Raw genomic sequence first — 26,068 nt, 5'->3', positions numbered from 1 at the left:
TAAATCTGTAGTTTATACACTGTTTTTAGCATTAACTTTTTCATATTAAATTTAGCTGCTATTCATGTAGTACTGCAACACAAATACTTAGGAAGTGGAACCAGATGAGTCCTGAATTTTTGTGATGGAGATTCCTATGCTTGAGGTTATCTTGACAGCCTGGAAGAAGCTTTTCCATTTTTCAGAACTGAGTAGCTTCATAAGTAAAATTTAATCCTAGGTCTTTAATTCCTAGTTACTGATTTCATTTTTTTTTTTTCTATTGTAATTGTTGCACTTTGCCAGGAACATTTAAAATTGTATTAAAATATGATGCCAGAGCATTCACAATACCTATCATCCAGTTGCAAAGAAACAATCAAAGTCTCTTCTGGTTAATTCTTCAGTTTATGTGAGGGAAGGATAGAGGAGTGCACTGTGGAGTAAAAGAGACTGGAAACAGGTCTTTCTTTTCCCAAAGGCAATAAAACTCCTGCTCAACTTCTGAAAGTTTCAGGGCCTAGTTCTTGGGATAGCTTCAAGGTTATGAACCTGATTTGAAGGGAGATGTTCCTTGAAGCCCAAAGGAAAGATAAGATTTTAAAGACTTAAGGTACACTATTTCTCATTTTACTTATCTGCTAGTGTAGACATTACTTATCACCGAACTGTAAATTTCCCTACAGGGCGATATGCTCACAAATGAGATGCTGTAGTACAAAGTTCAAGCACTTGAAAGACACTAAGTCTTTCGTGGATCTAATCCAAAGTCACTTTTGAAAACAGGATTTAGAGCTTCTGAAACTTTTACCCTGTGTGTCCTGGGGTCACGTGTTGAAATACAAGGAAATTAGTTGCCAAGTCACTTGAGCAACAGTTCCCCTGAGTGGTCAGAGGCTGCTTCTCCTCAGCACAATTATTCAATCACTGCATTGACTACTAATGTCGCAAAAAGAATTCTCAAGTTCATGTCCATTTTCAAGACATGAACTTGCATCGAATACCTACTGCCAAGGCAAAGTATGTTTATGTACTTTCTTGGTTTTTTATTTTTTTACAGAAATCCCTGATAAAATAAACCGTGCTGAAGCCAAACATCTTGCAGTCACCTCAGGGTCAGACAAAACAGAAAGAACAACAAAGCGGTCCAGGATATCGACCATAAGGCGGATATTTGACATGGCAAAACACCGAACAAAGAGGTCATCCTTTTTCTCAACTGGTGTGAAAGTTTGCCCACAAGAATCAGTGAAGCAGATTTTAGCCAGTCACCAAGCTTACTATAGATTAAGAGGTAAGATGATTATTGTAGTATGTACTTCCTCCTTCAAATTCTTTCCTTTAATTGAGGAAACACAGTAATTTTCCAGAATCTTGCTCTTCACTTTTAGGCAGTGTATGTGCTATTGACTTTATGCTTTATATTTACATAGATAATCAAATCTTACATGTGCATTGGCAGGGTTCAAGATAGACAGTTACCAGAAGAAATAAAACAGTGCACTCAAAGGACTAATGAGCTCAGAGTAATAGCACAGTGTTCTAGCATGGCTGAACATGAAGAATAAATTGTGCTTGCATTAGTGTTGAAAGAAGCACCACCTTTCTCAAAAGAGCATCATTGCTACGGAAAATCAATAGCACCAGTTTAAGACAAGTATTGGAATCACTAAATGGTCATTGCCCAATTGTGGTGGTGTATCTGTAGTTATATTAAGTCTATGGCAGTGTTAGCATACAATGAACACTGAGATAATTGCTAGCAAGTCATGAAAAAAACGTATGGAAGAAGAAATACTTGAGACATTTTAAAAATAAGAGTTTCCCAACCAGGTCAGTCACTTCCTAGCTTTTTTTTTGAAAGCCTATCAAATTATCAAACTACCATTCCATTTTTTGGTGAAATTTTCTCTCTCTCTTCCTTCATCTAGCCCTCCCAATCTTTTATCCTGTAGCTGTTCTATTTTGTATTTGAAAAATGCGTGTATTTGCACTGCAGCTGGACGGTCCAAAGCTAATTCTAAAACCTAGTCAGCATTTCTGGGATACAAGTATCTAAGGCAACATCTACTCCCTAAATCACCTTTCCCTATCTATTTTTTCTGCTTTATCAGACACCATCCATTCACATTCATCTGTGTAACATGGCTGCTCCTCAGCTCTATTTTGGGGAACCAACTTGTTCCCTCTGAAATGAGACCTGGAGGTAAAGCTTCAAAAATTTCACTCCAGCAACCACTTGCTATAGGCAGCATGGGAGAACTACACTAATGTCTGTAGCTATTCCTATAGATATAAAAATATTTGATGTCCATTGTAGCATCCAATGGGCATTGGACAGAAATCTGAAATGCATCACAGAGGCTGATCCAAAAAGCATTTCTTAAATAGAAATTAATTCTCAAAGTCCTTGAAACTCCCTGGTTACATCTCAGATTGGGCTGAAAACAAGCTATCCTGAGACAGACAGATATCATTAATCTGAACTCAATAAACTATAACTATGACCCTTTCATTTAAAATAATGAATATGACAGTACTACCAGCTCTTTGGAGAGCAGCACATCAGCTGAGATACTGGACTTTATAAGTCTTGTAGTGCAAGAAGGTTTAAACTTAAATACTCCTTTTCCCCAGCAGTGTCCTACACTTACAACATTTTCTAAGCGCCATGCAGTTCTTCAACTGAAACTAGAGTACTTCCCAAAAAGCAAGCAACAAAACACACTCTGCAGCTGAATAATTTGTACACTTATTCATAAAAAGGTGTTTCTGCTCCCTTGAACAGTTACATATTTTCCATTACAATGTCTTCCATCAAAACCTCAAAAAAATTTCCTTCAAGGAAAGACCAGAACTTCTGGTAAAGACTTCTGCCCTCCCAGTTGAGCATGTTAATTTATCTGACAAAACTGATAAATGTAAACAAAAAAGAGCCACACTTGAAAATGTGGTGATACAAGAATCATCCTTGAATCTGTAACCACAGTACAATCTTTCATGTAAAGGCAATCTGGTAGCCATGCTGGAGCCTGAGAGCCTGTACCCATCTGGGACAGTCTTCATTTTGTTTTGCTTTCGATATATACTTTCAGGTTCTTTTATGTGTCTAAAGCCTAGGAGATGACCTCCTCCCCTTCAAGTTCCACGACACATTTGTAACTGAAAAAGCACTGTGGATCATATCAGTCCTCTAGAGAATTTTTCTGCAAGAAAATTTAGATAATTTTATTCTTTTTTCCATAGATATGTATTCTGTGCTTCCAGGGATGAGCACACAACACAAAACAGCTCAGATGTAGGAGCTCAGACAGTTGCTGTGGGATACTTCAGCCTCCTGTGACCTTATAGCAACTCTGAAGTAACACATCATAGCTTAGGTCACCATGAGGACAGCCCCTTATGTGGGGCAAACTGGGAGAACACACTACAATGCCTCCTCAACTGGTCATGTGTCACGTTTATCTGGTAACTGGATTACTTGTCATCAGATGGTGTATCTTTATTCAGCAGTAACTGCTCAGAAAAACAAATACCAGAGAGTTGCAAGAAAAAGGAGCTAGAAAGTAGCTTTAATTGCTAGCTCATAATAAATAAATCTCTTCAAAAGATAGCCTGTTCCTTTTTAATAACCTGACCACATCTGCTCCACATGCAGCTGCTCTACTGGGAGGGCAGGTCGTTCCTGAGGTATTATTGAGGGGCCCTAACACAGCTAGGTGAGTACATCCCTACAGCAAGTTTAGAGTAAACTTACTGCACTGATTTCAGAGACACCCATATTTTAGATAATGCAGATAATGAACTCACTCTAAGCCAAAGCAGGTATCAAGTACTGAAAATAAATGTCTCATCTCACAGTAATGAGCTTTGCAAAGTGCTAAAGGCAACAGCTTTTAAATTACCAGCAAGTTTTGGTTAAAATGGTCTTTCTGATAAGTTTGAAAATCCCCTTCTCTAAAAGAATTTTTAAACAACATTTTGAAGAAGTGTGTTCCTTCATCTTGAGTGATAATGTGTAAATGCCAAATCACTGTTAAAAGGCCTTCAAGTTTTCTATTTGGTACAAAGCATCTATCCCCAGCCCCTTTCTTCTTACTCAGTCTGCCAGGAAGCTGTGTGGGAAGCCTTTCGTATTTTTCTGGATCGGATTCCTGACACTTCTGAATATCAGAACTGGGTTACTGCCTGTCAGAGAGAAACCTTTTGCATATTCGACATTGGGAAAAACTTCAGCAATTCCCAAGAGCACCTGGAAATAATTCAACGGGTAAGGACTACTGACATCTGTTTAGAAACTGGGAGAGACTTCCAAGTCCCTCCCCACCTGCTTATTTAAGGGCAAAGTATTGCTCAGGAAAAAGAGGGGGCATGTCTTAGAAGGAAAACATAAAAGTGTAGTAAACAAAAGAGCTATCAGGCTCAATGGTTGGATACAGCCACTAGTAAAATGCTGTTTTTCTTAATCTTTTTGCAGCGAGTAAAACATAGAACCTTCCAGGAAAGGTAAGTAGCACAAGTAGAACCTTGCCACTTGATGTTACTGCCTCCTTTGTAAAGATATGTGTAGAAGTGTGTGGATGCGAGCAGATATTCAGATAGCACTGTGGCGTATTTGTGTGTGCTGTGAGAGATGTGTATACTGGATATATCATAGGACATAGTAATTAAATCACAAATAATGGATATGGCCCAATGGCTGAGTTACCTGTGCATTTCAAGTCACCCCTGAATGTTTTCTCAGACTAATGTGAGTATGAAACCCTGACAAAGACTTTGCATTAGGCTAGTGTGGATTGGCAGTGTGACAAAACTTACTGTAATTCTCAAAAGGAAAGTCAGCTTCATAAAAGTTTAGCTGAGAGGCCACTTTAAACAATGACATGAAAACTCTGTGCCTTCATTTTAGATTTCTCCTGTATTTTTATACATCATGACAGCATTAATTGATGTGATACTTTATTCTGTAAACTCTTTGGAAAAAGTATGCTCCTGGCAATGCTCGGAAGTTGGAGAATGGCAGGATTAAAGCTACCATACTGAACTCTGGTTCTCTGTATAATACTACAGCGCAGCCAGACAAATCATTGTCCAGAACTTCTGATTGATGGGTTTGTTGGTTTTTTTCTTTACGTTTTCTCTCACTTTCCAAAGATTTTCAGGCAAATAATCTTTTTTCCATTCAGAGGTTACACTGTCTCCTGATCACAGAGGTCTTACGTATCTTAATTCATTCTGACATGGGAGATCTGACATATTTTTAATAATGTAGGGCCTAATTGAACTCCCCTGGAAGTCCAAAGAGAGGCCTTTTCATTCATCCTGGTGCAAGCAGCAGCAGCAAGGCATTAAGCCAAGCGACTGATCTCAGAGTTCTTAGGTTCTCTGTGAACAGTACTGTTTTCCCTAGACACAACACTGAAGGTGAATTTAATTCCATGAAATTTCTTGTATTTTAGCTGGAAATACAGACAGCAATAATTATGCCTGGTTGGACTTCATATTTACTACTTTGTAGCCTAGAAAATATTTTGTATCTTCTGTAGATGTCATGTCGAGAAATCAGTCTCCATGTATAGATACAACACAAAACTAGTTAACATTGTGAAAACATTACAAATAATACTTTAGTTCTCACCACACAAGATATCCAGAGGACATGGTAAATCAGTTGTCATTCATTCATGTCCTTTATTTATGTTATTAAACATCTATGTTGTTCCTGTAACTCAGGACACCTTTTTTGTCTATGCTGGAAGCTTTATGCTGTCTCAGTTAACACCACACTACACATTTGTAGTGCCCTTATTTCTTTCATTCATACCAGTTTTCACAAATACTCCATCTCTATGCACTGTAGAAAATTTGAGGAATTCTACTTTACCCCCCAGTTTCAGGAGACCAAAATCTCAAAGTATCCCTTAGAAGATTCTTATCTAAGAACCTTAATTTTCCCAAAAGCTACAAATTAATAATAATTTTGTTTTAAGGCTATAGAATAATTTCTAGTCCAAGTAAAAGAATCTTTATTACATCTATTTATTTTAAAATGTACTTAGAGATAGATACTATTGCTGTTTTCCAAGCAAGCTAACAGTAGCTATTAAAAGTGTATCCATCACCACATGACTGCAAAACTTAAACCAGAAAGTAATTATCAACAAACCAAACTAAATCCTGTGATACATCATACCCACTATATTCTTACTTAAGTTTTTAGCTGTCCTCCTTGGGGACCATGGTAGGCATTAACCTATGAATATTACATCCAGAAGCAAACACCAGCATTCCTACACTTCAAAATAATCTGGATTCAGGAATCTGATTTGATACTATAATTATTTGGAAGCATTCTTATGGTATTATTATGCAGGCTGACAACTGAAAAATAAGCCCACCCACTATTTTCTTACACCACACCATATGAAACACACCTGAAACCTGAAATTTTCATTGGCTCTAAAATTAGAAGAATCCCAAAGCCCTCACTGAACTACCTTGATAGGATGAGAAACAGCAAAGAAGACAAAGGCTGATTTAAGTGATGTACAAGAAGCCTTTCTTCCATTTTAGACAGTGGTCAACCCTTCAATGACTTCCAAGAGTAAAAAAAACAGACCCAGTGCAGTGATTTAATCTCTGTGATCCCATCCCTCTGGTGGCATTGATAAAATCTGTCCCAAAACCTCATGAGCAGATTCATGACAGGATTGGGAGTCCTGCTGTTCCACTGCCTGTTTAATCAGGTCACAAAATGTTACATTAGAGATAATTTCTCTCATTTAAACTATGCTTAATATAGGAATCATTTCTATATGTTTTTAGTTTTTCACACTTTTGTCATTGCTGGTACCATATGCAGATAATTAAATCGCTCATTTCTATTTGATTGCTAGGAAAGATGAAATATCAGCAGAGAAAACAGGAGGCAAAAAGGTGGAAGACATTCCCTCCATTTCTACAGGTAAAATCAAATCTGCTTGTTCTGTGCCTGCCTGTTAAATAAAATTGCTAAGGCAAATGATTCTTAGGTCTTAAAAGGCTATAATTTAATGAATGTTGTAGAATGCTTCTACAACAGTTCAGTGGAGTGAAAATGTTTAAGCAAAATAATCTTTGAGAAGAAATTTTTTTATCTCTTTACAACATATTTTCTACTCAAATGTTGCATTCAAAGTTTGTCTTCAAATGTATGCATTTACCTAGTTTCAAACTTAGATAATACAGCGTTAATTTTTCTTCAGTTGAAAAATACCACATAGAATGTCAACTGCTGCATTTTGTTAGCCAAAATAAGCAAAAAAGGCAAATAAATACTGACAAGCAAGAAAGTCAGAGTGGTGCCAAGACAATAAATTGATCTGATTATTACAATTAGGCCTGTTGTGTTCTTTAAAATAATGTTAGCAATTCATGCAGTGATAAAAACCTGTAAATGTGATCATTTTGGTTCAAGGAGAAACCATCCTGAACATATATTCTTATGAAATATAATGAAATCTTATTAGGAAGGACTTCCAGCATGATAATTTGGCCTCTAGGTGGAAAACCCTGTCAACATCTCTTGTTACCCTAAATTGAGCCCTAAAGAAAAGTGGCTGTCATAGGGACAAAGATCTCAACTGGCAAAATTAAGCCTAGACACTTGGTGATATATGATGTGGCATGACAGGAACTGACCAAATATTATTAACTCACACAATTTCATTGCTCATAGCCAGTGCCATTTTTGCCTTTAGTCACACACATGCCACACTACTAATGTTTGACCTGGAAGAAAGGCTGTCCATTGTATAAAATGCAGCAGCTTTACCCACACCCTAAGTCATGGCCACCTTCCATTGGCACAGGCTTGTGCTCAAGCACACCCTCCTGAGGGAAAGCTGCTCCAGTGAGCTGACACCTGACCAACACACAAAGGGGAAGGCTTTTGATGTGCAAGCCGTTCTTTCCTGACTTTTCTTTCTTTCCCCCCTGCAGGCTCTCCTGGCACACCCCTCTCTCCGTACGCACCTAATGGGACATTGCTCAATGAAATTTTCAATGACACAAAGACTCCTGTGAAGGTGAGGGCAGCCTGTGTTCCTACCCACTTTTTCACTTACCTTTTCCTTTTGAGCTTAGCTAACAGGAAAGAGGGAGAAACCTTATAAACGGTGCTTAAAAACGAGTGCTCCCCTCTGTTTCAGCTAGCAGGACTGAAGGGGTTTATTAGCATCTGTTATATACTGGAGTAGGGCATGATGGTTTTTGAGTACATAGTAAAAAGTACAAAAGCATCGCAAACAGCTTTTAGGCTGTCTTCATTCTTTTGAGTAGGGGCCTGTTGCCTATTTTGCGCTGTTTTGTAACGTTGCTCTTCCTTAAATAATGCCAAAAAAGAATACCTACTGGGCTTGCCATGACACAGGAGATAAGACTGGGCCTTGCTTGCCTTTTTCTGCCCAGCCAGCTGCCAGAGAGTCCTCCACTGCTGTCTCCCCAGAGCAGTCGTGCATCAGGGCACTGGGGGCTGCCCCTCTGCCCACTAACAGCACCTGCTGGAAGAGGCACCCCTGAGAGAGGGGAGGGGTGCTGAGAAGGGCTGTTGTTTTCCCTGTCCTGGCTGCTGTGGTCTCAGCACAGATGTGTGGCCTCACAGTGGAGGGATAAGCTACAAATACTGTCGGGAAACAGCATACAAAGTACGACAACTTTTAATAGCAGCAAAGTCAACTGCATAAAAAAGGTGTATCATGGGTAGGGATAATTCCATTTTATTACCAGCAAAAAACCAAATGCAAACCTCTGAACATGAAACAGCTCTGTGACTTTATGATGATGGAACTAAGACTTGGTAACAGTCTCTGTGCAAGAAAGGCTTGATTCTCTTTGTCTTCATTTATGTATATCAAAGGCAACTCTCAAGTTACCTCTCAAGTAATAGAAACTTGTTTGCAAAGACAGAAGAATTAAGCCAACAAATATACCTAGGAACTTTCACCTTTTGTGGAATGTAGTTCAGAAAGTTATTTTGGGGATGGGCTTAAACAGGAACATTTCTACCTATTAAATACTGAATTGTGAGGGGGAAAAATATCTTTTAGTTTTATTTCTTCTCCTTTTGTCCTTGTCTTTTCTTTTCCAGGAGCTGGGAACAAATGCAGTCCCTGAACTGCCTGTGGAGCAAATGGTGGAATTCAGTGTGACTCTCACTGATCAGGAGTACACAGCTGAACTTAGTGACCCCAACTCCCCAGAGTACAAACAACTAGCTGCCAAATTTCAGCTACAGGTAGGGATGCTTAGTGAATGAAAAAATTGTCGACTTTGTACCTTGGCTGAGATTCATACTATGAAATTATCTCCAATAGCTTTAGTATGTACTGCCCTCACTTTAAACAGGTCATTCCTGTTTTCTCAAGACCTTCACATTTCCTTCATGTGTAGTATCTGCTTATCCCCATATTTAAGCCATCTGTTCAGCCAGCAAGCTAACAAGCCAACATCTTTGACATCAGTAGAAGCCTCAGATAATGAATGAACAAAATAACTTTAGGAATTTTGTTCAGACTTAATCAGGAATTCATGGGCAGCACTTTGTCATAATTTAATTTCTACAATAAACCTAATGAGAAAAATAATATAAAAGTTAAAAGTAATTAGCTACTGTTGTCTGAACTATTCTTCAAAGGACATACACTCACTGTGCATTACCATGGTTTATGTAAGAATTGGAACATCTGTCGTATTTTCATACAGTTAATAATATTAACTGAATGTTCAGCTATCAGTTTAACTGATAGCAGTTAATGACTTTAGGTTCCCAAAAGGTTTTCTTAGTAAAATTAACTAAAGCCTCTTATCAGTTTCATGAGCATTCCTTAGTGGAAGCTATTTCATTTTCTTGGTTCGGTTCCAGATATGTGTAGAAAAATGGTGAAGGATGCATTGGCAGAGCTGGCAAAACATGGTTTCTCTGAAGATTTTCAGTATTACCTTCAGACAGAAGAGCCTGCAGACATTGTGTAGTACACATGCAATGCCTCTTCTATTCAAAACCTTGTAATTGTACTATTGTTAACATTAGAATTTAGAATGTATTGTTATTCTGTTTGTACAAGACAGTCAAAACTGTTTAATTTCTAAATGATTTATCAGACAATCTAAACCCATCCGCAGCTGCTTAATATTACTAAATAATTAACAATTTACAGGTGACTTGAATCACAAAATTATTAATGAACCAAAACTACTGAAAATGAGAAAACCATTTTATTAATGTTGTTTTACTTGCTGTGTTATGAAATAGATTATCACTCGTTTGCATAATTATATTACTAAGAAAAGCAATATTAACAGGTAATACAACAAGTATACGCAAAGGAAATATTGTGTTTAAGCTGAGCAACAATGATACCAAAAAGAGCACAGCTGAGACTGTTTCCTAAAGCTCTTTCTGAAATACGAAAAATATTTTCTAGGTAGTCATCTTGTGGTTGCCTTTCAGTCATAGATCTTATGCTGATTTTTTTTTTTTATGTTTTTCTATAGATGAAAAAAATATTTGAGAAACTTCCAGGATTCAAAGAAATCCGCGTCTTAGGATTCAAGTAAGTAAGAAAATGGGGCTCTCTTTTTTGTTGGCTCCTAGGGTTCTCCTCTTCCTTCTTGTCCTCAAAAAGGAAGAGACCTGTAGAACAGTGGGCTGTGTATTGCTGTAAACAGAAAGCAATTTTATGGGAATATCATAGGGACAATATGACAGGAGTTGCAGACCCATTCCAGGTGAGACTATGAGGTTTTGAAGTAGCAAAAGTAGCTTTGATTCCCCTGAAGTTTGAAGGACACAATAAGTTCTTTGAATTGTTTGTTAACAAGCCTGTATTAAGGACTTTATAAAATTACAAGATAAAGAGAGTTAGTAGCGTGATTATTTAGATGACAACTGTTTTGTTGCCCTTCATAAGTCCCCGCGTAGGTGCCTTGGCAAGAGAGGGTTGCAGGAGGATACGTGTTCAGACATATAAAGCTTTTTCAGTAGTTCTTTCTCAGGCCTTTGAAACAATTGAAAAAGTTTCACTTTTTCATTAAATTTGTGTTTGTCTTGCCATTTCTTTTCATTTTAGCTTCCTTGTGTGTTTACTACTAACACAACCGCTTGTGTACTTTTTCAATAGAGAATCTATAGGGGAGGGGGAGGACATTGCATAAAGAGTCAAATGAAAAACAAATAACTAATACTAAGAAACTGCAAAAAGCAAAAAAAGAGCAGGGAAAAAAGACAAATTTATGCAATCTTATGGCACAGCATCAGGAACACTCAGTACTTCTAGCAATATTTAATACATGTTGGAAGAACACTCATATGGCAATGCAATTTTAGACAAGAACATCCTTCTTCTTAGTATTTCTCTCTGCAAAAATTGCTGGGGAAAAGGAAAGAGAAGAGCAAAATAGCCTGAAAATTAGTTCCTTATATTTTTATATTGAAATTAATAAAACAAAAAGCTGCCTACTGCAGTGCAAGCAGAGAAAATCTATAGTAGCATCTCACAGTTGCAACTTGCAATACCTAACCTCATTTAGTTGTGGCTCCAGGAGGTCTGGGATCCATTTTGGTGTCATATCTTGGACTTAGCTGGTATGAAAGAACATTCATCAGTGTGGAAAAATTGGATTGATTCCCATTATCCAGTAATTTAGTCAGCTTTGGGAGTTACAGATCAGCAAAGATGGGTGGTGCTGTCCCTTCTCCCTTCGCCATAGTGCTACATATTTTAGCAGCATTTCCCACAAGGCAGTGAAGAAAGACAACATCATAGGTGTGTTGGAGAACTCACCAGGGAAAATAACTGAGCTTTATATGTAGAAGGTCAACATGGGAATGTCTTCCAGAGGTAATGAATGGTTCAAGTTACCCCTGTGACCACAGTCTGAGTAGACATCATGGGTGGCAACTGTGATCATAGAAAGTACTGCCACGAGTGCCCATTGCCACCACAGAGTTCAGCAGTGACAGGGCTCAGACTGCAACATTTAATGACAGAAATAGGAAAGCTGATATTTCAGAGTGCCATGGTAAAGTAAAATTCCTGTTTCCCCATGCAAACCGCAGTGACTCCCATTGTTTGGAAGGGAAAAAGTGAATTGATGGAGGGTAGACTAGCAGTTTCACACAGAGATAAAAATTATAGATGATACATAGAAGATAAGATAAATTGTCAAAAGATGGCTGTGATGTGTGTGACAACGATTTACCAGTAAACATGAATCCTTGTTTTTCTTTCTTTTGCAATTCTTTCTCACATTCTTTATTCTGCGATGAAATGAAGACAGAAGAAGGAGAAAGATGGGTAATCTTTCTGTCATTCATAATTGTTTTATAGACTAATTATAATAATTATGATTATTAATAATTTTATTATGTACATAGATAAATCAGTAAATGTCCTTATCTTGATATGACAAAGTGAATTGGTTGTGTTCCACCTAAGTACAAAATCTGTGCTATAAAGTGTCAGGGATATCTTTAACTTTAATCTGAATGTTTCATGTAATCAAACTTTGTCAGGAGGTCTCTGAAGAAAAGAAAATGTTTGGCCTAAGAAAATTCACATTTATATGACTAAAGATTTATACCAACTGTATACTGAAAGTGAAAAATAACTAGGAAAACTTTATATTCGAATTTTCATTTTTGATCTGCTGTTTTCCAGCTGTATTCCCATGTACACAATATTTCCAATAAGTATGTAGAATTTGATTTGTTATCTCCATTATCAAGCCAGATAGAATAGCAAAGAGACCAGTTAGTAGCTTGATAAAATGCAGGGAGATTTTCACTGATAATACAAACAGCTACAGAGTCTATTGTTGTTGCTGCTTAAAAGTGCTACTGGGGAATAATTTGTCTAGCAGTTTCCCAGAATTTCCCTTTCGCTCATGCTTTAAAAGGAAGAATTTCCTAATGTGTTTCCTGAATTCTTGCAATGTCATATAAATGCAAATATATAGCACACACTAGATAAAAGTGAAATTCTTCTCTCTATTGTTGTTTGACATTGTAAAAAAAAGTAACATAGTGGAATAGAAATGTTTACAATGTACTCACTATTTTTCATTTAATTAGGTGAATTTAACATGTACAAAAAATGATGTATTAAAAGTGGTGAATATTTGAGACTTCTGTTAAACATGAACGTCTAGGGAGAAGCCATACACACCCATTTGCACCAGGAAAAGCTAACTCCCACTGTGAAAAAGTGATTTGCTGGCCACATTAACTGGCTGTTCTTTGAAAAAGAGCAAAAATATTTTCTCTTGTGATAAGATTTTTGCTCATCTGCAGTTTTATGAACTATCTAATCCCTTTTCATAGGTTCGTGAATAATTGATGTGTGATTATGGGTTCTAATAACCCCAGCATGCCTTCATAGCTATTTGAATCAGTAGTCAAGGACTTCAGACTATACTACCAGTTCTACAGATTTTTGACTAGTCAGATTAAATTAGATTATGTTAGAAGGTTTTTGCAATTATCTTTAATGTGGGAATTTTTATTAAAAGTTATGCATGGGAAAAAAAAGGAGTTAGGTGAAGGAAAAGTAATTTGAAGGTGACAGTCTCATTAGAAAGAAGTACAGTTGCATTACTCTAACAGAATATGTTACGGCTGCAGATTTGTTTGTGTGGAAAATCACTTCTCAGCCAGTGACTGATTTTGCTGCTCTGGGCACTTTCACCTTTCCCCCTTGCAGATCCAGCAGCACAGTAGCACGATACGTGGTGAACTTTGAGAGAGATAGTTCAGAAACCAAAGGCACAGCAGATGACATCTCAACTATTGGATCTAATAAAGTGGAAAGCGAAAAAATACCAATTTCTCCAGTTGAAGAGAGAGAAATATCAGCAACCAAACTGACAGTAACAGACCTTCAGCAGCTGGTTGCCACTGCACTCCATGAAGACCAGTCCCTGCCAGTGGACCTTGGAACACTGCAGTTTACTGATGGTCAGTAAAGCAGGTGGCAGGTGCCAGGCATAAGCCTGAATCTTGCCTTCCCAAACTGATGCAATTTCAGTAAGGTGTCCTTTGCTTCTCTAACAGATTATTTTCATCTGACATAGTCCATTCTTCTTGGTGTTGAAATAAGTTAAGCTTTGTAGTAAAGTGTGTCTTTGTACAGCCTAACTTGCAACCATATTAGATTTTTTTTTCTTGTTTTTTTTTGTTTTGTTTTGGTTTGGTTTTGTGCACTAAGATCATTAAGAAGAGAAAAATAAAATAAATACTATGAGTATTCACTGTATCATTTTAACTTCCAGTATGGACACTCTTCTTTCTTTAACAAGAAAAAAAAAAAGTGAGATCTGCCTCTAACATCAGATTAGCTTTCTGAAAGCTTTATCTTGGTTGTAAGCAAGCCATCTAACCTTTCAGCAACATCAGAGAGATCAGCACCTTAAACAACATTTGATCCCAAGATAAAATCAGTAAAGATGTGTTTCACTCACACTTTGAAACACAGAGGGAGTGTAGAAGACAAGCTGGGTGTGAAAACCTCCAGCAGAAGCTGAAGGTCTGCACCCTGTTCAGTAACCCAGCTAATAAATATCCCTTTCTAGGTCATCAATCATCTTTGCAAAGCTAGCAGTCTGCTTTTTGAGAGATGTGTTAAAAAGGGGGGGAAATAATTTGAAATAATTTTTCATATGCATATTTACTGAAACAACCTCAAAACCCATGCCGAATTTAAGCTACAGTGTTTCATTTGCAAACAGCAGCATTTCCTACCAAAAAAAGTTATTCAGTTGAACTAATACTTCCTGTAAGAGTAAAGCGTCATATTTTAATGTGGAGGAAAAGTCCAAGAAAAAATTTATATAGAACACTTCAGTAATAAATATTTTAATCCATTTTCTCCCAGTAGTTAATTCTAATAACCAATTTTAGAAAAACAGTTTGCATGCAATTACTTTTAAGATCTCCTCTGAGAGGTGAAAGGAGAAACTTGAGCACCAAAGCCAAAACACCGACATTAACAATGGTGTGGACTCGGGGTAAAACCGGAATGACTTGAGGCTTAATGAACACAATGTAATGAGTCATTTTAGTCCATGTGGTTTAAACTGAGGGATTCACACTTCAGATGATTTTAAGCATTCCTCCATGGTTCAGCTCTCTGCAGACCTATTCCATTTATGCTAAATAAAGCATATGAAGAAAAGTGCATATAAAGTTTGGTTTTCTTCATAATTGCCTTTTTGAATGGGAATTGATGCTTTTTTTGTCTGTAGATGGATTTTTAAAAGCAATTTTTTGATGGAGAACATTTTAGTACTGGTTTTTTTTTGATTGAGTTTATGTGTTTTGATCAGTTTTCAATGTGCTGGTGCTGAAGTATTCTGTGTTCTCTCTCTCTCTCTCTTTCTAATGATTTTGATTTTCTTTGCAGAAACTATTGTACCACCTAGTGATTTAGACAATGATATCCAAGGCGTGGTCACTATTCCTCTGGCAGGCCCTGATTTGGTAGGTTCATAACTTTTTTCATGTTTATTTATTTCTTCACGGGAAAAGAAATTAAACAGTGTTAGGAGGTACATAAACATACAAAAAGTTTCTTCTGCTGGAATAACATATGATGTGCCTTTTGTACATTGTGTAAGGATGTATGTTGTGTTGTTTTACTGCAACAGTGATACTGTTTGGAGCATTTACAGGTGAATATTACTGCTTGATTACACTTTCCAGATTTAATTACAAAGTAAACAGTGTCTCATCAGTTCAGTAGGACATCTTAATGACAGAAAGAGAGCAGTTTACAGGGATAGTAAAGGTCATTTTTCTTTGATCACTTTTAAAATTACAGGAACTGTGATCAGGATCAGATGCACATGTCAAATGTTTTACACATCCTACGACTTCGTAGCAGCCTTCCTGTATCTGAAGGGGGCCTGCAGGGAAGCTGGAGAGGGGCTGCCAGACAGACAGTCAGGATCCTTACTAACAGGACAAGGACAATGGGTTCAAACTGAAAGACGGGAAATTTAAGTTAGATGTGCAGTAGATGTTCTTTACTGTGAGGATGGTGAGACACTGGAACAGGGTGCCTGGGGAGGTTAAGGATGCCCTGGCAGTGTTCCAGGACAGGTTGGATGTGGCATTGAGCAATGTGGTCTAGTGGCAGATGTCATTTACCATGGCAGGGGGGGTTGTGACTAGATGAGCTCTCAGGCCACTTCCAACCCAACCCATAATATGATTCCATGTTGACTTAGCTATTTGCTAGCTCATGTGGCTAAAGATTATTGTTTTTTTAGCAATGAAACTCAAACATAATAATAAAAGCTGCTTTTAAAAACTTTTTAGGAGGAACTCCCACTAGGTTATCCCAGTCCAGCAACAGTGGATCAAAGAGGAGATGTATTTGTTGATGAATTTACAACTGAAAGCCCTGCTCTTAGTGAGGAAATCAGCATCCCTGAAGAATTTAATAATTTTATTACATCTGAACCTGATTTTCCTACCAAACCCTCCAGAGAACCATTTCAGGACAGATATCCATACACCCAAGTTATTGCCACCGACCACCCAAGTTTCACAGTGCCTTTCAGTGCTCCGGGTAGCACCAGCAGTCCTCCAAAATCAGAGGATTCCTATTTGCCTCCCCCAGCAGATGACTCTGCTGGCAAAGACTTGCTCACGGATGGCTATGAGTCTCCAGTGGAGCTGCCCACCGCAGGGAGTTTCACCACACCCCATCTCCTGCCCGCTGGAGAGGTGGACAGGGAAGCTGAAGAGGAGCAAGAACTGACTGACATAGCAGAACCTCCTTTCAAGGAAGTCGACCAAGACAGCCTGTCTGGACAAGGTAAGGCATGTGAGATTTTTGCATAAGAGAGAGTAGGAGAGGTGCAGTTGTTGTGACACATGTAGTCACATGTCAGAGCAGTAACCATTCCTTTCCATTGTGACATAAAATTCTCCCTCACAACCAAAGGTGAAAAATGTACATTTCTGATGGTGTCTTCAGCAAAATCCTAATGCACCTTAGTTCAAGGTCGTCAAACCCAACAACAATTGCCGAAGGATATGGAACACTTTGTACAGAGTATTATGGCAAAATTTCAAAAAGGCAGAGCAAAAAGGCATGTCAGGGGAAAAAAAAAAAAAAGGAAGTTCTAGATTAACATTAAAAAAAATGGTACTTAGGACATGGAAAGTAAATTAATTGTGGCTCTACTGCCAGTTGTGGATGATAGCAGAGAGAGTAACATAACATAATTTCTTCCAAGCAAAGAGTACCATGGATCAGAAAAGCGTATATATCCACAGGTCTGATTAATGTGAAATATTTTTTAAATTTCTGTTTTCTCTATTTGCTTATTCCATTTTATCCATGCAGTAGTTGTGGAGGCACCCATCTACATGAGGAAAAATACAAAATAAAAGAAAAAAAGTATATATATCATATGTGGAGAAAAGTCTGGATAATACAGCCTTTCAAATGAAATATACATGATGGACACATTTCCCACAGCTGACCCTGCAAACTAAAGAAAGTTCAGACAAAGATAGTGGGGTCAGCTTTAGGGCACAGACAATTTAGGCTTTTCCCCCAGAATAGCAAAATATCTGTAAGGTTACTGCTTCCATCACCTCCACCAGCAGCTACAAAGCCATAGAAGCCACTGTGTGCAGGTAACTGAATTATGCAGAGCAGGAGCCTCCACTGGCAAAGCAGGAATAGCCATGATTAGGAGGATCTGTCCCCGCTCTTGTCTGCTCCCTCTCCAATGCTGCTCCCTGGCCTGGCCTTGCCATCTCAGTGTTAGCTCAGTAAACTTAAATTTTATTTACACTTCAAAGCCTGTGCTTCCTGTGTAAGATGCAAGAGGTCGCTACAGGCACAAGGAAGGAATTGGTTCTTGGATGAATATTCATATGTGCCTTGTCTCGGATTTTTGACTGACTCTCTCAAAAGAAGAGCAGAGGGCAGGTAAGCACATCATGGGAGTCAGCAGGATTCTTTGATGTCCCCACACAGTCTCTAAACAATACTAAAAGAATATACAGAGGAAAACAAATAAAAAGCAAATCCAGGGCAAAGCTTCAGGGCATTAGCTCACACAACAACACTCAGCACTCTCAGTGTTTCTGTATGTCTAAGAACATGCTCAAAGCCTGTACGTTTGCTCCCTGCTGCAGGAAAGTTCCCTGTTCCCATAGGAGGTTCTACTCTGTTCCCAGCTCAACCAGCTCCCTCCTTGCCCGGGCCTTGGCCTTTCATGTCCCGCCTGTACTCTAGAAGTCTCTTGAAGTGAGAAGAGTGAGCCCTTCTCCTCCTTTCAGTATGTTCTTCCTAATCCAGCATGTCCAAAGCCAGCAGGAAGGGACCTTCATCCCTGCTGCCTGGCCACATCCTGTAAGGCAAACAGGCAGTTTGCAGAGCTGATTGGAAACACTCCCTGCATGGTGATAACATCCTTCATAATCCTTCACAATGAGCCTGCCTTGCAGAAGCGTGGGAGTGGGGAATGTCCGCTCATCCTACAGCCCGTAGGATTGTTTGTCTGGATCAATGTTTTAGAGAGTAGAGGATGTCAAAGGTGCCACTTGGGAGCACACAACCATCATCTCCTGACTGGGAAGAGTGCAGCGCTTTTCATGGTCATGTTGTAGCATGGTAGTTAATGCACTGAATATAAACATCCCATTCTACAATCTTGCCTTTATAAACAGACTTTGGAAATGAGATAAAAACAAATATGTTATGATTAGCAGAGTGACTTAAAGTTTAGAAAAATCACTTCTTACAAGAATCAGTTGTCAAATGTTCCTGAAAATAATGTTTATGATGAAAAGTCTTACATACAACTGTTTTCAAATGCATGCTGAGAAGTCTTGTAGTGCTACTGATAAAAGCATAGCATAGCTTCAAATAACATTCATTATAACTGTGGAAAAGTGTTACATTTGCAGGGAAAGGAAAGTCATGCATTTTTCATTCTATTCACTCATTGCATTGCAGACTTGATGTCATAAAAACTGCATAAAGTCACATATCTTAAACATCTCTTGCCTATGAGCTCCAAATGACTGAAGGGAAGAAGCAGAGGATCTTTCACTCACTTGCACTGACCCCTTAAGAAATTATTTGCTCCATATTTAGGTTAGAACCTGTCAAGCTGCAAAATAGAACAAAATCTAGAGCTGTAAAAAAAAGCCTACCCCAAAATAAGGCATTCTATCTTGTTTCACCTTGTTGAACAAAAGTTATGTCTGAAACAAGCACCGGAGTATAAGAATGCCATCATTATTTCTGCAGCTGAGTAGCAGGAGAAAAAAATAATTGTTCCCTGTCTAAAAAGTAGGGATGCTGTGTTAGCAATGACTCAAAGCTGCAGCTATTATATTTTCTTAAAAGCTTATAGTACACAAAGCATACTGCATGCCTAACAGTCAGGAGAGCTGTTGAAAACCTATTTATTGAGTTTTTAAAATGTATACTCTTTACTCTTTAAAACTTTTTCCCTCTTTAAAGCCTTTTTCAATTCTGGCAGTCCTGTGTGTATGATATTTCCTGGAGTCTTTTATTTCCTGATATAGTGTGTATTTCATGGGAACCGATGGAATTCAATCTGGAAATTCAGGTTTTATTAAAGTCAGCAGTGTTAGTACTATTAATTTTAATATGGCAAGCAGAACCTACCTGGTACAGAATATTTCACACTTTGTTCCTGGCTGCATTTCATAGCTGCTTTTCTCAGTAACGTTAAAGAAGAAAAAAAAAATGTTTAGACTGTTTTTGGTGTGACATGGCAGGAACTACTCAGACAGCGCTGTATAAGGTTGGACAGAGGATTAGGGTCTAAACAGTTGTCTGAAATTCTACTGCATTAGTCTTCAGCCATTTCCCCACTCTACTGTCCAGAAGATGGAGCACATTTTCTTCATCATATGTTTAGACATCTAAATTCACTGTTCTTTACCATGAAAGGAAAAGCTGGCTACCAAAAAATAACATAGTCTGAGGTTCTTTTAGGTATTAGGTCTGTTTCAGAGATGGGCTTTATTGCATTGGCTGTCACATATGTGCGCTGGGAGCTGAACATCACTACAGACTCCTGAATATGGAATGTCTACATCCTACACCAACTACTTTAACTGGGCCTGCCTGAGGTCACTGAGCAAGTAATAAAAAATTCTTTCACATCTTTTAAAAAGATAAACAGCCTCAGCCTCACACACATACATACAGGCAAAGTTCTGCATACAACACCTAGAGAAAGCTGAGCAGAAACAGGTGAGAGTTGTCCTTTGAAGCCATGGAAGAATGGGAATTGTCAGGTGTGGGCAGCCAGTGGGAGGGATGAGCCAGGAGGAGGCATAGGGCCCCTTTCAGACAGTGCTGTGGTGGTGCAGTTCTGCACAGTGAAGTTGTCTGTGGACAGCCAACAGCAGGCCAGTGGGGATTAGAGCCCCATTCTGGCCACAGGGTGATGGCAGCTGCTCCACCTCTTGCACTAGTCCAGAAACAGCAGGAAGATGCCAAGCTGTCCTTAAAGTAAGCCTAGTGTTCTGAGATTTTACTACAGAATTAGAAGAAAGCCTGTGGTACAAGTTTCCATATTTCTTATTGAAAAGTTCTGAAATGTCTGCATAAGATGTCACTATTTCAACATCTGACACCTCAGAAAGGTTTTTCTTTGCTGTAGCACCTTCAAAATATTGTCTATTTCTATTTTCCATTTACAGTCAGTGCAAAAAAAAAAAGCTTTTTCCCCCCTACTGTCTGAGATGATACCTGATCACTTTTCTCTAGCATTCTTCTTTTTTCTTTGTATTTTTCTCCTTCTGCAGTTAAAAGTCATTAACATTTCTTCTGTACAGGTAAATTTCTTCTCTTTGCAGTACTCCTGCTACTGTCTAAAACAGTATGACAATTCAAAAGGGAAGCAATTTATGTAATGTATTAGACAGATGTTATTTCAAAAACCAAGAAAATTTCAGCAGTAAAACAAACAATAATATTTCACTTCCTAAACAGTAAGAAATTTAATTTGAATGTGTTTTAATTGTCGTCACTAACAAGATGTACAGTCCAGGTAAATGTTTATCCCAAAATCCTGGCCATCATGGAGGCGGCATTATTTCTGGAGAAGTTATTGCAAAACAAAACAAAGCTAGCAGTAAAATCCTTCAACTACTCAGATGTACTGCATCTCAGTTTGAGGAGCCTGGGTCATCCTCAGGCTTTCAAGGACTCTGAGAGACAAAGACTCAGGTTTTTTTTCTGTGAGAAGAAACCACTGATAAGGAGTACATGATGGTCACATCTCTGTATGTGTAACTGATAAAAGCCTCATTAATTATTGCCATAATTAAACTCATGTTCACACAAACCTGCTGTGAGTTTTCCCATTAATATTATCCTGCTACCCAACAGTTAATTAGGTGGCATACTCAGTCTAATTTCCAAGTAATGTCTAGGGAAAAATCTCAGAGTTTTGCATATTTGTGGATTTTTTCCACCTCTGGTTCAACCTCAGCTGCCCAAGCACTGTCTTTGCTTAGCACAGCTTTCTATTTGGCATAAGCAGCATTGTCACAGAAAAGAAAGCCCCGTTGTTTCTTGCAAGAACCCCTCCGGATGTTCCCAGGATTGGAATTCACCCATTGGTTGTGCCAGGAATGCTCACCATTTTTTTCACATCGATGGATATAGAGGGTAAGAGCTTTTCTGTTCTCTTGACTATTTTTTATGTTTTCCTTATGTTTTCTTGGATCATAAACTGACAGGATTTTCTTGACATTTTTCCCCATCAGCTTCTCTCTCTGCCCTTCTACTTGTCTCTTGCTGCTTCAGATATGCAGAGTGTTTTTTGTGAAGGTTGCCTGATGTTTGGAGAAGTGATCAGGTAGGTCTAGCAATGTCATTTTCTCAAGCACCTTATACAATATTCAGTAGTCTGAAGGCTGTCTATAAATTGAAGGTGAGGGTGAATAGAAGATTTCCAGCAGGCCCGTATTAGGATATGTTGGACTGAAGGAAATGTTTTGATCAGTTAGAACTGCCTACTCACAGTATTCCTGAGGGGTCCTAAACATATTAAAATAAGTTATTAGCATCTGGTCAGAATTTAAGGACAGCATTCTGCCCAGCTGTCTCTATGCTGGGAACAGCAGGAGCAATTGGAATAGAACAAAATCTACATCACGTCTTCAAAACACACTTAGAAATGCTGAAATGAAATGACTAATCCAAGCGAAAAAGTTTGAGAGAAAGTGAACACTATCTATTTTTCCAATTTAACACATGAGTTGTTTAAATTATTAAGCTATCCAACCACTTCTGTTTTACTTTAAGGCTAAGCTTGTCTTCCCTCAAATATTATTCCTTATTCATGACCCCCCAAATACACAACACAAATGAACCAAAACAAGTGATAACTTTCTTTAAACTCAACTGGTAATTCCAATAATTCATTGAAATGACTGTGTGAAGTACTGAAAACAATTTATATTGCTGCTAAGAAAATTTGCTTACCCAGATGCAAATCTTCTCGTAAAATGAAAAAGTGTATAATAATGTATAATAATGAAAAAATGTAACACCCTGTTGTGCACCTATGAAAATAGCAGGAAGACAGACCTCAGTGCTCCACCACTTGTTCAGTCACACTTTGTAGTCAAGCCTACAAACCATCCATAAATCTTCCTCTTTGTTACAGTGCATGAAGGAGCTCTCCCTCCAGGAGGGATATATATGTGTTGCTGCCTGTGGTTCAATTCCACTTTGTTCCAGAAAATTAATTTTCTTTAGAACTAATAGGCTAAAAACTTGAGGCAGTTTACAGTTTTTAGACATAACTGCATTCATTCTAATTGTTTAATAAAGGCAAATATAAAGGGCAGAAATAAGTTCAGAATTTGAAGGGCCGGTATCACAAATACTTTTAAATGTGTATTTTAAATATATTATCATCCTGAATACGATTAATTTAAGACCCCTGGTCTTTGCAGCAATATAACCAGAAGGATCTTTTAAAACAAATAATACAGACTTCTGTGCTGGTAGTGTAAGGTTAACATTTGTCATGTCATAAATGAGTGAAACTAATGAAGCTTACATGCCATGTAGTCCAGTTGGAACAAATATTAGGCAAAGTGGCACTACTGAGACTAACATGCCCTAAATAATGCATTTCCCTCACTTATTAAAAATCCTTGGTCTTGCTACAAATGCTGGGTTTGAAAAAAAATTGTGTTATGATCAAATGGTACTAAAACTTTGACTTTCTAAATTATTTATCTCCCTTCTTTGGAGAATTCAATATTCTCCAGCATAGGAGAGTCCACTTGACCTCAGACTGGAAATTTTTTTAGTCTGTTCCTTGTTAGAGAAAAACTCATGCCTCCTGCATTGGACTATTATAAACAAGTTGTAACTTGGGTGCTCTGAATAATCTTTGCTGCATCATCTGCTCCATATCCCAAAGGAATTTTGTATCTCTGTCTATAGACAGGGCTTGGCCATCCAACTTTCATCTTCTCAGCCATCTTGAGATGCCTTACATAGATAGCACTGATGCTAATATCAATTTAAACTGCTAGTTAGTCAGTTTGAAAAACACTATAGTGTTTACAACTAACAAACAAAAATACATAAAAATCTTATATTGAGTCATATTTGCAATAATGTTTGTAATAAATTTAATGTGATTCATGTTTATCAATATTTACAACTTAAACTGCTGTCAGGGGTGTCACAGACTTTTTGGTTTTAATTGCAAATGCAAGTAATTTCTGACTTTAGCTTGAGGATAACATGCAATTTTTCTCCCATAAGTCCTTAACATTTCTTTCTCAATTAAACTTTCTATGAAGTTCTGTAGAGGAAAAAACTAAACTCAATTTCAAGCAATGACATCCAGGTGTAAATTAGAAGGACACCGAAATTTCACTTTCCTTCTGTAGAACAGTAAGATCATTACATGCATCAGTAAGAACATGATTAAGCCAAGCCTGGATGCAAAATATTTCATTTCTTCTTCATTTTACTGTATTTACATGTTTGGCCTTCTCTTTCATTCTTCCCCAGTTGGTAGACTTTTTAAAATTAAATTATTGTAGTGTACAATATTTGTAGAATAGTGGTGCCAATAACAGAGTTTTACAGTCAAAATTTTATACACAGTCAAACATTCCTCAATAACCATCTTTATTGCCATGCAGTTTGGAATAATGGGCTTTCAAGCAGCGCTGGAGCAGGGAATTGCTGGCACAGAAAAGCCTGCTGGGGTTCACTGAAAAAACAAAAAGTATTATTTGTGAATGGCATTTTCATAGCTGAGGATTTCAGTTCCTAAGGTCCATCTTCCCATAGCAATTACCATAGTTTTAATTTATCTTTCTAGAGGTTGAAAGGAATGAAGTTGGGAAAATATTTTAACACATTTCAGTCCTCTCTCCTAAATATATATGTAGCCTAGAGCAGTGGCTAAAGCCCTTGTTAAACTTGTCTTAAATAATTAAAATAAGCTCAAAGTTCCATTCTCATCCCTATTTTATACCATCTATATCTACACCTAGCTGTCCCTTTATCTTCTTCACCATTACAGAATCAGACACTGACACTTCAAAGTGAAACACCAAAATTATGCTGAATAAATCTTGAAAAACTTTATAATATGCCTACATGATACTGCAAAGCTTGAATAATAATGATAAAACAAAGTAGTGTGGCTTGAGGAGGATGCATGCCTGGAAGCATCAAGGCAGATTATTTCAATGGGGATACGTGGCAGGGCAGAAGAGAAGAGAACAGAGTCAACACCAGCTGCATTTACAAAAAGTAATTATTTTTTTTTCCCCCTGCTGGTTAAAATGAGGTTTTTTCCTCCTGTTAACAATTCCTTTAAAACCATTGGGCTGAAGGTTAGTGTTAGTAACACTTACAGGGAGTGATGAGAGTATTTTATGGACAGCTCACTTGTTTGTTTGTTTTTTTTTTTCTATTTTTAGTTTCCCAATGTACCTGTAAGTTCTGTGAGCAGTTTAAGTAACAGTGTTTCATCTTTGTGTTGTCACTGCTACTCAACAACAATTGGAAAAGTTAAATGAAGCTCGCATACCTTACTCCAGAAATGTTATATGAGAACAATCCCAAATATTAATTTAACTGTGTTTTTTTGAAAAACTAGCTTATGGCATAAGACTTCTGCACCCCAGTGTTATGTGAAGGTCTCTTGAGGGATTGCACACAAACCTGGGGCCAATGGCTGTAAGGAAAATTGTACTGCACTTTGGGTTTAACATTCAGCATCCTGCCTGCCCCCTGACAACAGTGCTCTGGCTGGCCTGGGCTGCTCAGGTCCACAATCCAAGCATGATGGACGCATTTAACAAGCCAAGTCTGCAGTAAGGCATCTGGCCCAAAGCCCTTTTCAATAGCTGTAAGATTAAAATGTAATCCTACCATGAAACATAAAGCCAGAAGGATCTTCCCACTTAAATATCTCCTTCTATCTCTCTCTCACACAGAGTTACATTATCCAATTCAAAACTTTGAGAAGAATCAGACTACATACATCCAAGGGACAATTTAGAAGACCAAAACACTCCTCATTCTGTAACTTTCATTCCATGAACTGTTTTCTCATACACGTGACTACACAGTACAAGGGGGGGAAAAAGTATGTTCAGTGTTTTCATTTTTCTTGGCGAATCTTGAAGTGCTCATCTGATAATGAAATTTCAAGAGAATCACTGGTTTTAAATTTCTAATATCATGTTTTTCTTTTCTGTTTTAGGTCCTTGGTCAACACATTACTTGAATTGTATCATGTAACTTCTATTTTGTTTTTTGTTTTTATCATTTTGTAATCTAATAAACTTTGATCCCACAAAACTGTTGGATGGTCCCATCCTCTACAAAAATTTGCTCTGATTTTTTCCTGTTGCACAGTGGAGAAAAATAGAGAAAAGGGGCAGAAATTTGGGGTGCGCTTCAAGTTCTGAAGGATAAGCATTGTTACTTGTCAGAATGTACCTGTACTGAAAATTCTGTGTGAGTTGAGTAAGACTGGCTGACTTGCACCG

At 37.9% G+C, this 26,068-nt stretch overlaps 1 protein-coding gene across 3 annotated transcripts in view; it reads left to right on the top strand.

Annotated features, from left to right (window-relative positions):
- Nucleotides 1–26,068, top strand: part of IMPG1 (interphotoreceptor matrix proteoglycan 1) — a 53,203-nt gene that overhangs the window by 12,233 nt on the left and 14,902 nt on the right. For all 3 annotated transcript variants that reach the window (XM_038134116.1, XM_038134115.1, XM_038134117.1), the window contains exons 2-12: nt 1,040–1,273; nt 4,083–4,249; nt 4,457–4,485; nt 6,876–6,943; nt 7,960–8,045; nt 9,107–9,253; nt 10,513–10,571; nt 12,294–12,314; nt 13,719–13,972; nt 15,417–15,493; nt 16,334–16,835. In XM_038134116.1, the coding sequence (XP_037990044.1) occupies nt 1,040–1,273; nt 4,083–4,249; nt 4,457–4,485; nt 6,876–6,943; nt 7,960–8,045; nt 9,107–9,253; nt 10,513–10,571; nt 12,294–12,314; nt 13,719–13,972; nt 15,417–15,493; nt 16,334–16,835 (1,644 nt within the window). The remainder of the gene's footprint in view (nt 1–1,039; nt 1,274–4,082; nt 4,250–4,456; nt 4,486–6,875; nt 6,944–7,959; nt 8,046–9,106; nt 9,254–10,512; nt 10,572–12,293; nt 12,315–13,718; nt 13,973–15,416; nt 15,494–16,333; nt 16,836–26,068) is intronic.

The sequence above is a fragment of the Motacilla alba genome, chromosome 3, assembly GCF_015832195.1.
Source record: "Motacilla alba alba isolate MOTALB_02 chromosome 3, Motacilla_alba_V1.0_pri, whole genome shotgun sequence".
NCBI classification, from domain to species: domain Eukaryota; kingdom Metazoa; phylum Chordata; class Aves; order Passeriformes; family Motacillidae; genus Motacilla; species Motacilla alba.
Note: the sequence above shows the minus strand (reverse complement) of the source record. Positions and strands in the feature narration are given on the sequence as shown.